General features: G+C 42.1%; 1 protein-coding gene across 1 annotated transcript in view; it reads right to left on the bottom strand.

Annotated features, from left to right (window-relative positions):
• The window catches only part of aacs (acetoacetyl-CoA synthetase), a 145,569-nt gene that overhangs the window by 70,389 nt on the left and 62,683 nt on the right, over positions 1–12,497 (bottom strand). Inside the window, exons 6-7 of the mRNA XM_072247997.1 lie at positions 10,855–10,969; positions 2,473–2,554 (exon numbers count right to left, since the gene is read on the bottom strand). Of these exons, the coding sequence (XP_072104098.1) occupies positions 2,473–2,554; positions 10,855–10,969 (197 nt within the window). The remainder of the gene's footprint in view (positions 1–2,472; positions 2,555–10,854; positions 10,970–12,497) is intronic.

Raw genomic sequence — 12,497 nt, 5'->3', positions numbered from 1 at the left:
TTCTATGTACTTTTTGAAACTATGATAAGGTTCTTTGAACTCAAATGCTTTATTCAATAATCAACTCAAGAATATCAAGCCTAACACTGCCCATTTGTCAGAATTATTCACAAAGTTTAATTAAATCAATCTTCAATTGCAAGGAAGTTATGTGAATCTTATCAAAGTCTCAGTCGTCTCCATATTTCTGTCCAAGTTAACTCTATATTAGTGCAACATTGGCTATCCCAACCTTTTCCAGTTTCCAAGCCTCACTGAGTTGGAAGAGAAAGAACGAATACTAGATGATGATCTTCGGGTATACTGTGCCCACCAAGATGAGCTGCATAAAGACATGTCAGAGGAATTTCACTACCTTCTTTCAATCCAAATTCCAGATTGGGTAATTCCTGAGCACTTGTAATGAGGAATTAACTGAAAGGATGGAGGAAGAACTGATTTCACTACACAATGACTTTGAGCTGTAGAAATCATATCAAGACTTTTGGTTGGAAAAAGAGACTTCTAAACGCTATCCTGCACTGTGGAAAAAGGTCAAGATGTTCATTATTGCCTTTCTAATCATATTTACTGGAGTGTGGTTTCTGTGCAGTCCCCCAACTTCTTTCAATGCAATAAAACAGACTGCAGCTGAATGTGGGGATCTGAGACTCCTTTGGAGCGACATTCCACCCTGACGCTGAGAAGCTGATATCACTGCACCAAGTCCAACCATCTCACTGAAAGGTGAAAAAGCAATGAAGTAGTGAACAGCTGGACTACTAGTGTACCCTCTGAAATTGTTGAAGACTGTTTTTACAGTAATTAAATAAAGAAATAATTTATTTGTAGCTGCTAAATGAATAATCTTTGTAATTATTTGCCACTATTTTGAATTTGCAGTTCCTATTTTCTTCACTGTGCATCATAAATCAAAATTCTTTGTAGTTTTTATGTAATGGCTGAAAAGGGTGGGGGAGCACTGGGGCTATGACCTGTGACCCAGGGGGTGGTAACCCAAAAAAAAGTTGGAAACTACTGATTTAGACCAATGCTCTAGGGCAATGCTGACAGACCTCCCTTCCAACCTCTTGCATGTCCTTCGAGGGAGACAAAAGATCATAAAATACTACTCAAACAAAGACACTGTTGTTAAGGCCACTGTTTGTCACTGAACCAACACCATTAATTGCATATTGATCTCACCGTAGTTTCAAATTCGCAGCTGTATTTTTTTCCCATTTTATCGGCGATCACACACTTAAACAGCTGTGAAGGATTTGACACTTCCCAAAGTCAGTGAAGGCACTATACAATTACTAGCTGATTTTGTTCGTTAATTTCCTTAAAGACACATTCAGAAAAATTTTTCCTTAAAGACACATTCAGAAAAATTTTTCTAGTTAATAAAAGTCAGTCCATTTGTGATATTACATTTATTATGAACCTAATCCAAAATGTTCGGCATGTCCTACAGATTGAATTTCACACATTCTTTTTCATCATTCTCGCTCTTCAACTGATCTCACCTCTCTACTTTAGTTACGTTTTTCTTGCTCTAATTGACTTAATAACATATCAACTAAATGTCCTCCATGACTTAGGTATCCATCGCTCCCCTATCTCTTGGCAACTAAAACAAACTTGTTTTCTTTCTCCCCCTGTTTTGATGATGGGTCCTTGTCTGAAATATTAACTGTTTCCCTTTCCACAGATACTGTCTGACCTACTGTGCGTTCCTGGCACTTTCTGCTTTACTTCGATATGCGAAAGAGCACCTTTAAAAAGGGAAATGTGCAAGGTTCAAGCAGCAAGCATTTTTCTGCAGTTAGTAGTTCTGCACAGAATAGAACCAAAGAGCATTCACTAAGACCTTTTGATAAGTCTGAGTTTTATCTTATCTGCAGTTTGTGATGTTAGATTTTTGACACACGAGATAACAATATCTTACTGTCCAGAATCAACACTTGCTTTGGAAGAAAAAATTCGGATAGGTCCAAGATTATTGTGCATTAGTTTGCCCAAATGAACCAGGCTATCCCTTCGATGGCCAAGAACCTCCACCCCCGCCCCCACCACCACCTGTATTTGCAGATTTTTAATCTAATTTTATTTAAAGATTTACCCTTCAAAGTACATTTAATTTAAGCAATATATCTGACAAATGGCAAGTGAATTACAACTTTGGCCTTCAATCTCACCAATGGCAACAAGACCTTTCTGTAATTTTGCTCGTGCTCTCTACACCTGATAACCACTACCCTCTCTCTCGTTTCCATGTTCAAACTTTTCCTTCATCTCGCAGTCAAGCTTTCAACTGCTCAAAGTTAACTTTAAACAGTAAAGAATACCGGGGGTGGGGGTGGTGGTATTTGACATATTCCAGAAAATCCAGAGATGCTAGCGACAATGGGAGTGATATTACACACACACACACACGCACAGAGGTAACAGTGGACATTGCGGCAAGAACAATCACTCAAGAGTTTTTACCTGTTTGGTATCCTAGACAAGTCCACGACCTGCTTCGGTTTTACATATGGTATCAGAACCACCTTCTCCAAGTCAGGCAAACCTACAGGAGTAAATCAGAAAGTCACCTTGATCTCTCAGAACACTACGACTGAAAGGGCATTAATCTTCAAGACCCTTCACCAAAGCTTCCACAGAACATCGCACGCTACTTGTGATAAGCAAGTCAGCCCATTCCGAATTCCGTGCTCTGTGTTCAGAGAGGGGACCAGGGGCGAAGGTGAGCTGACAATGCCCATTCAGGATCACCACTTGCTGGACAACCATGGCGGTGAGGCGTCCAATATTACAGTGGCTGCAACAGAGCAGCAAAGGGACAAGCACAGGAGGCACGTCACACCAAGCACGATCCAGCTCTTGGCCGCAGACGAAATAGGCCCTTCTGGCCCTATGAGCCATGCCGCCCAGCAATCCCCCAACTCAATCGACCAATTAACCTATCAACCGGTAGCCCTCTGGACTGTGGGAGGACTGGAGCACCTGGAGGAAACCCACACGGTCATGGGGAGGACATACAAACTCCTTACGGGCAGTGGCGGGAATTGAACCCAAGTCGCTAGTACTGTAAAAAGCTGTGCTAACCAGGTTCCTTAAGATTGTTCTAGCCAGGGGTGGTAACGGGGACAAGCTCCCACTACCTATCAAATGCTCCCAACGGCAGCCGCATCAAAGAGCCTCTGACAATCAAGTCCACCTCCTGGTCTTCATCTGTGGCTTAGCTACTAGGCCCGACGGAACCGCATCTACTGACAGGAGAAGGGGAAGAGGTGGCTACTGGCACCTTAAAACCAGTCACTTCAGGCAGATGGGACTCATTGGCCGTGATTGGCAGCTCATCCAGGAGAAGGAAAACTCTGATCTCAAACCTCCGCTCCCTTGCAGCTACACCCACTCACGGGGAAAGCTTCGGGAGTGAACCTGGAAGGAAAAATCTGGAGCTGGAGCCCCCAAGGCAAGTCCTATGTGGAGTTCAACGCTGACTGGCAACTCCTGTGTCGCTGCTGGTGCGGAACTGTATAGGGCTCTGCCATTCCTTTGGGTTCGTTGGATGTGTGGAGAAGGGGAGCGTGCCACATCAACAGCAGCTTGCTCTCTATATTGTACTGCCCTGGCTTGCGTATCTAGACAACTAGGATGCGATATCCATGACCAACCAAGACTTCATGCTAACCACTATGCTACCACAGCATCCCAAACGCAAGTGGGGCTTTGTTAACTATAGGAACGTGATTGTTCTAGTTTATTTTCGATCAACCAATGGCTTGATTTGTACAGCGCCACAGAGTGCAGAAACAGGATCCTCGGGTACAGCCTGCCCATCAAGCACCCGTTTACACTAATCCTGTTTTATTCCCCCCTCGCTTTCATCATCTCTCCCCCCAGATTCTACCACTCACCCATAAACTACAATCTACCAACACACATGTACCTGGGACGTGGGAAGAAGGTGAAGCTCCTAGCAGAAAACCCCAAATGGGCACAAGATGAAGATGCAATCTCTACACAGACACCGCTGGAGATCAGGACTGGACACGGGGTTACTGAAGCTATGACAAAGCAGCTCCACTATCTGGACTACTGCGCTACCCCTATTAAAAACGTGCGGTTATTCTGGACCAGAGGTTTCCAATCTGGGGCCCATGGACTCCTTGGTTAATGGTAAGTTGGGAATTCCCATCCTAGACTTCAGTTGGTGAAAAATTGAAGTGCTTTTAAGAAGTACTCTCCGTAGGGGAGATGGAAAGATTTAAGGTAACCTTTTCTTCCCCCCCTCGAGGATGATACGTGACTGTCAATCTGTAATGCAAGATCTTCAATGTCACGGGACTGGAAATACGGAGCAAAAGCCAAGATGCTGGAGGAACTCAGCAGCGGGTCAGGTTGAGGAGGGAGGTGGACAGTCGACATTTTGGGATGAGTCCCCTCATGGGGTGTCATGGGTAGGGTAGGGGTTCGCACAATACTTCACACCACAGGCGATTCTGGTTCGATTCCTGCCACTGCCGGTAAGGATTTGGCACCTTCTTCCCCATGACAGTATGGAATTCCCTGGGCGCTCACACAATCCAAAGACATACCAGTCATTAGGTTAATTGGCCACTGTAAACTGTCCTGTGATTAGGCTAGGATTAAATCGGGGGGATTGCTGGACGGCATGGCTCGAAGGACCAGAAGGGCCTATTCTATGCTGTATTGCAATAAATAAAAAATAAGTAAGTAATTCTTGTCCAGATGGTTTCCCAAATTGTGTTTTTTTAAGCAAAAGGCTAGTAAACTTTGCAAGAATATTTTAAATCCATCAAGAACATCTTTAATTTATGTACTGTATGCATGGCATATTTAGTCCAAGTCTCTTGAAGACCATCTTTAGACTTTGGTCCCATAAAAGCCAATCACCTTTTGATCAAAAAGCCTTAAAATGCATAATGATTCTAGTTCAGTAATGTAGATCATAGAAGTCAACCCATCGCATTAAAAAATAATAACGCAAGCAACTTCAAATCAACTCCAACTGGTAATATTCCCTTGTAATAAAACTTATTTGTTTTAACAACAGAAATAGACATAACCAAGTCACATTACCTCATCTATATTATTTAGCGAATAAAGTAATATTTTTTTTTAAATCCAACAAACTTTCATGCCAATTATATGAATAAAATCTAGTTTTACTTGATGTTTGGCATTCCAATATGTGTCTCATAATGTAAATGAATCATTTTTACCCAATGACATGTCACGAAGATAAAATGAAATTACTTCAGTATTTACACAGTGCAGCAGCCAAAAAAGTAGACACCACTCACTTTAATTGAATCTTTTTTTTAAAGTAGTATATGAAACTTAAACACATTTGATTAAAATTGTTTCTTCAGTAATTGCAGTACCAACCAATCAACTTACTCTGAAGGCATCTCCATTAAAAAGTCGTCAAAGGTAATTTCTTACAGTTGGCAGTAGTTTTAGAGATTCAAAATGTTGTTTCAGTTTAAGTCCAACTATTCCCTTTATTACAGAATAATATGTAAGTACAGTGAGCTACATCCACAGTTTAAATGTAAGATATGAAGAGTTGTAGTTGAAATTGTCATAGACTCCAGCAGCAAGAAAGACTTCAGCTATGACTGAAACTGCCGCTTTTCAAAACTAACATTTAATCTATGCATGTAAATCACTCTAGAGTCATTCTCTTCTGAAAATGCACTCAAGCTGTTGTTCAGAGATCCTGCAAATAGGAGATATCTTTAATGCTTCAGCTCTCTCACACAAACATTCAAAAAAAGAGAAGATGGCGGTGCGACACAGCTCGCAGCGGCCACTCCAGAATGAATATCTGTTATTTGTTAAGTAGGATGCCGTGCACAATCCTGATTTGATGGAGATGGACGTGAGAAACACGGAGGAACATCTGGTGAAACTTCTGAAATGCTCGTTTCGCTGCCGCTGCTACAGTGCGATCCAGAATCTCCAGAGGGGAAGGCCCCGAATCCTCAGCTTTGCCTGTTGCTTGGCAGCCGGGGCCAGGGTTGAAGCGCTCGGCAGAGATGTTGCTCGGTGTCGGAGGGCTGGTCGGAGGCTCGAAGTTTTGAACGGACTCAGAGTCGGCTGTGGTCGGGTGCTTCCAGGGTGCTGCATCAGCAAGTTTGCAGTGCTGGAGGTTCATGGCAGGGCGACTTTTTCTTCCTTCTACCGTCTGCGTGAGATGATGGGGCTATTGGGACTTTGAGACTTTTTTTTACCGTGCCCATGGTCTGCTCTTTATCAAATTACGGTATTGCTTTGCACTGCTGTAACTATATGTCGTAATTATGTGTTTTTTGTCAGCTTTTAGTTTTGGGCTGTCTTGTGTTTCTATGATATCGTACTGGAGGAACATTGTATCATTTCTTAATGCATGCATTACTAAATGACAATAAACGAGGACTGAGTGTCCTCATAATCTAATCTAATCTAATCTAAATATGAGAAATAACAAAAAAGTAGACCAACTAGAAATCTAGTAAAGGAAAAGATACTGGAAGTAATAAAGTAGCAGGAAACAGAGTTAACATTTCAGATGGACAACTTTTCACTCAAATTAAGAAAAGTTAGAAGTAGCGCTATTTTAGTTTGTGGGGAAGGAGGATGGTCTATAGCAGGTGGAGGCCAAGAGAAAATGGCAACGATGCTGTCTGAGAGAAAGCGGTGAAGACTTGTCCATTGCTGCTGATGTGCTTGGAGGAAGTGTGGACAGAAGAGCAGGGGAAAAAACAACAACACATTAAAATCAGGGATGGCAGGTGAACTGAAATGTTGAATCCAACATTTCAATCCTGAAGGCTATAAACTTGGACTTTGCTGGAAGAATGCAAGAAGCCAAAGGAGAAAAAGTTTGAGTTGGAATGAATACATGCTGACTCTATGGGTGAAAATCTCATTCCAAACACCAGCCTTGCCAGTTATCCCAATGGCTTTGAAAAAGTAACTGACAACTGATGAAAAGTCTCGGCCCAAAATATTGACTGTTTATTCATTTCCAGAGATGCTACCTGACCTGCTGAGTTCCTCCAGCATTTTGTGTGACAAGTGGATACAGAACAGCAGCGAACAGACCAATCAGTCCATGATGTTGTGCAATGGAGGAATGTTGCTCCCGTAGCATTAGGACCAGAACTGCTAGGATGGGAAACAGCTTCTGCCTCCAGGCTACAAGGATATTGAACTCCCCGTCAGCAGCCACGTTTCATTACAGATGAAGCGCCAGCAGCGTTATACTGTTCACTTTTTTTTTTAAGTTGTATGGTATATCACTTGTTAATTTATTTGTGGTAATATTACTTTGTGTGTTATGTGTGAGTCACAGTATTGTGCTTTGCACCTTAGTGTGGAGGAATGTTGCTTCATTTGGCTACATACATGTGTACAGGTGAATGACAATAAACTGAACTTGAACCAGAACTCCAGACTGCCTGCTCCCTCTGCTACCCCAGCAACAGATTCCAAGCGTCTACCACTCTGTGTAAAAAAAATCTTACCCTGCCTATGCTCCGTAAACCTCCCCACTTTTAACCTCAAAGCCACGTCCTCTGGTGTTTCACATTTTTACCCTGGGGAAAACGGCCCAGTGGCACCAAAGTCTACTCTGATGAAGTGCTTCAATAGGTTGGTCACGTTACAGCTAACTTCTGCCTGACCAAGAACCTGGACCCCTCTGCAACCTGCCTACTGCCACAGCAGGTTCACAGCCAACACAATCTCACTGCCTCCCCACTTGGCTCCGGAGAACCTAGATAACTGCAAAATATATGTTCACCAATTATAGCTCTGCTTCAAATCTTGGGCCTTGGTACCTTCTTTGCAACTAGATCCTCAATCAATTCCTTTTTGGGAGACCAATGTCAGTAAGGACCAGAAATAACACTTCCTCCTCGCTGACATTCAACACAGGCGCACCTCAAGGATACACGATACACTACTCTGCTCTCTCTATACACATGACTGTGTGGCTAAGCACAACTCAAATACCATCTACAAATTCCTGAGTCTACAAACCTGTGAAGCTTCTTTTGATCCTACATATTAGAGCCTCTGTACTAGGCCATGACATAATCAATCAGAATCCCCTCCACTGTACATCTGTATCACTTGCAAAGATCTTTGGTGACATACCAAATCTTCTCAAACTCCTCATGAAGTACAGCCTTCGTCACGAGTCCATCAATGTGTTGGGTTGAGATGCTGACACCCAGGAACCTGAAGTTGCTCATCCTTCCCACTGCTGGCCCCTCAAAGAGGACTTGATTTATCATGGGCAGAACTCAACTCACCATCAAGACCACCTTCAAGAAGCAGTGCCTCGAGAGGCAGCATCTACCACCACGGACCCTCACCGTCCAGAACACACCCTCTTCTCATTTCTAGCAACAGGGATGAAGTACAGGAGCCTGAAGATCCACAATGTTTTAGGAATAGCTTCTTCTCCTCTGCCTCCGCCATCAAATTTCTGAAGTCCATGAACCCATTAAAACTAGAGCGGATTCTGGTTAATTGGGACACATTGGGACCAATGCATTTGGCTCATTTATGCAGCTGTTCCAATTAGCAAAAGTTTCATGGAATAGTTAAAAAGGCATTAAAAAAAAGTTAAACAGTAGTTTATCATTTTTATGCCTTTTTAATCTATTTCCATGAAACAAATTATGTAGTTAAATGAAATACAGAGCAAGTTAGAACACTATCAATACTACTACAGTACCATAAAACTGTGTATTAGTTCCTAATAGTTATCGTCGGAGGAATTCATCCAGTGTACGCTGCTGCGTTCATTTGATTGACTGTAAATGAACAACAGCAGCATAGGCACATATCGATGATTGCATTGTATGAACGCAGTCCATTATTACAACCATAATAGTGAAATACAGCACCCAACAAGTTACATTGGGCTTGCATGTGGTACAAACAGGAGGCCCACCATTGAGGGGAAATGAGTGGCTGAGACAACTACAGCTTGATGGGAGATCCATCTGCCATTTGCCTGCCACGTCCTCTGCAACAGAGTTAACTGAAAGAGAATTAAGAAGGGAACTGGACAATGCCACAGCAGTGTTCAAGGATGGCATTGGAAAACTCAAATATCTCAAGGGTAAGATAGTATTGAATGAAAAGGCCACACCCAAGTTTTACAAAGCCCACCTGGTTCCTTATACCATCCATGGTAAAGCAGCTGGTGAGCTAGATCACATGGAGGCTAAAGGAATTCTTTCCAAGGTTGAGTGGAGCCCATGGGCAATGCCAGTGGTCCCAGCAGCCAAGAATAATGGATCTGTCAGGATCTGTGGTGATTGTAAAGTCACCATCAACCCAGTACTGAAAGTTGATTTAAAAAACCCTTTGCCCAGGATAGAGGACATCTCTGCAAACCTGTCTGGAGGGAAATACTTCAGCAAAGTGGACTTAGCTGAGGCCAACCTGCAGATGGAGATGGGAAAAGAGTCCAAAGTGTTTCTCACCATAAACACTCACAAAGGGCTTTATCGCTAAAATAGGCTTATTTTTGACATAGTATCTACAGCTGCACTCTGACAGAGAGCTATGGACTAGGTGCTGCAAAGCTGCCCCAGCACTCATCGTTACCTGGATGACATCATTATTACCGGTAAGGATGACAAGGAACAGTTCTAAAATCTCAAGACAATGTAAAAAAGATTAGAAGATTATTGGCTCAGAGCACGAGGCAAAAAATGTGAATTCCTTAGACCAAGCATCACTTACTGAGGTCATATAATTGACGCACAAGGATTGCACAGGTGTTCTGAGAAAATTTAAGCAGTGGTGGATGCCCCAAGGCCAAAAGACATGTCATAGTTGCGATCCTTTTTAGGATTTGTTGATTACTATTTCAATTTCCTGCCAAACCTGGCAACTGTGCTCCACCCCTTGAACTCATCACTACAAATCGGGAAGAAATGGTAATAGACAAAGCAGGGTGAGGTTGCTTTCCATAAGGTAAAAGAAATGGTGACGTCAGACACTAGCACATTATGATCTACATTGTCCTGTGAAGCTTGGCATGTTCTTTTCGGGATGCCAATGCATCCAGAGCTGTCCGAACCAATTCCTGAAGTCCCAGAGTCAACTCCTGCAACCATCACAGAGAAGACTCCAGAACCTGAGATCATTTCACAGCCACAAGTCTCACCTGCCAAGCAGAGTGATCCCCCTTGTCAGAAAAGACGCTAGAGGGACGTGGGACAGGTGGCAGAGAAGCAGTGCCAAGGCCAGGAGGTGGCGTGGGTGCAGACGTGGTCTCACGAGACTATCGGATGCCGAAGGATCTTGTTTGATTAAGCATTCTTTGTTTAAATAACTCATTACGGTTATAGGTACAGAGTACGGGAATGGCGTACAGCATCGTGGGAAGGGGGCAGGGAGAAGGGAATCATGGTTGGGAAAAGGGGAAGTGAGAGGAGAAGGAGCAGGAAGCACCAGGGAGACATTCTGTAATGATCAGTTATCCAGCTGCTTGGAATCAAATATCATATACTCATGTCTCACTTAACGTAAAAACAAACGCACACAAGTCATCTCCTGTCTCCACGTTTTCCTTTCGATTAATTTCTGGTGTTACCAAAACACTACAGTAAGCCTTAAGTAGGAGGACAAGGAAAGGATCTGTTGATGATGTGAGCTGAGACAGGCCCTTTGGAAGCGGTTCAACAGAAACAATAACAGACCAGTGGGGACAAACCACACTGTAAATTAGGTAACTGGGGTGTACTCCAGTACACATTGACCATTCTGAACTCTTTACTCAAAGCCTATTATAAGCAGATTAGGAACAAGTAATGAAAGTTAATTTACCTTTCACTACATTCTGCAGCTTTTCCATGTGATCGTGCTCCTTGCCATTGTAAATAACTGCTTCAACTGAAAATATCAGTTTTGGTTGGATTTGAGAGATCCTGTCCAGTACCCCCTATGGAAAAAAATTGACGATGGTAAATCTTTATAACAATGCGGTTCCTTTAATATTTGACAAATCATGTACAGGATGAAATTATAAATTATAAATAAGTTTTAAATATACATTAACTGCATAGCCAGTGCAGATATACAGGTTTCCCCCGCTATCTGAAGGTAGAGCGTTCCTATGAGACTGTTCGTAAGCTGAAATGTCATAAAGCAAAGAAGCAATTACCATTAATTTATATGGGAAAAATTTTTGAGCGTTCCCAGACCCAAAAAATAACCTACCAAATCATAACAAATAACACATAAATCCTAAAATAACACGGACATATAGTAAAAGCAGGAATGATATGATAAATACACAGCCTATACAAAGTAGAAATAATGTATGTACAAGTGTAGTTTCACTTGTCAAATTCAGGAAGACAGCGAGCCAAAATCGATTTGGAGAAAAATCGGCACGTACAGGCATGCGCACACAACTGCCCACACAAGGCTTCACGGTCATGGTAGTCTTTCTGTGGGTAAACACACGCCTTTTTTTCGTAAAAGCGAAAATCCTCTTTGCTGAGCAAAAACAGGTACTAACGTAGGTCTTTCGTAACAGCGAGCTGTGGTAAAGCGAAAGTTCGAAAAACAGGGGCCACCTGCATTCATGCATGTTAATCTGCACAAAGATTACCAGCATCTCCATCTGCCTTTCGTATTACAATGAAATAAAATTACAAAAAAATGTAGAGACCAGAAAACATACCCAGATTTTCGGCAAAATATCTTCCCCCGCCATTAAATTAGCAGAAAAGAAAGAAAATGAACAGCATTACATCTTACTAAGATCACAGTGTTTACCTGATATCCAACACCCAAATGTTGAAGATAAACATAATTTCATGGGTGGGTCTCAATAAAAAGCAAGTAGCAAATACAAAATTAGACATGCTATAACTAGTTTCTGAAGGTAAAATGCTCACAGAATTCACAGAAACTTTTAGGGAAAACCAGGTCTGCTTTATTCCAACAGTGATAAAGAGTTGTGTACAATTTGCAGAGTATACTAACCCTCATTCCTACATTGACTTTATGAGTCAACCATAAGAGGGAAGGAATAAGTAAATCTTTTTTTCATTCTGGTATAATGGGAATCATTATATGAAGAGCCACCATATCCAAGTATATCATGTTCATTCTGATTTACTTTAGTTCTGTGCAGCATATGAACTGGGGTTGCAATTTCAAATGTTATTGTTTTAACACCAGAGTAAAATTATTCAAAAGATTCAAAGATTCAAAAACCTTTATTGTCATTCTAACCATACATCAGCTCTGCAGGGCAGAATGAGACAGCGTTCCTCAGGGGCAGTTCCATCATAACATAACAAATGCAACACTAAATAATAAACGTAACAATAAATAGTAAAACACAACAGCCACATGTCAGTTAAAATCAGTTATAAGTGTCCAGTGCAAGTTCAAAGTGTCCAAAGCAGAGTCAGGTAGAGCAGCTATTTAGCAGTCTGACTGCCTGTGGGAGGAAG

The sequence above is a fragment of the Mobula birostris genome, chromosome 31, assembly GCF_030028105.1.
Source record: "Mobula birostris isolate sMobBir1 chromosome 31, sMobBir1.hap1, whole genome shotgun sequence".
NCBI classification, from domain to species: Eukaryota; Metazoa; Chordata; class Chondrichthyes; order Myliobatiformes; family Myliobatidae; genus Mobula; species Mobula birostris.
This window is presented reverse-complemented; position numbering and strand designations above follow the sequence as displayed.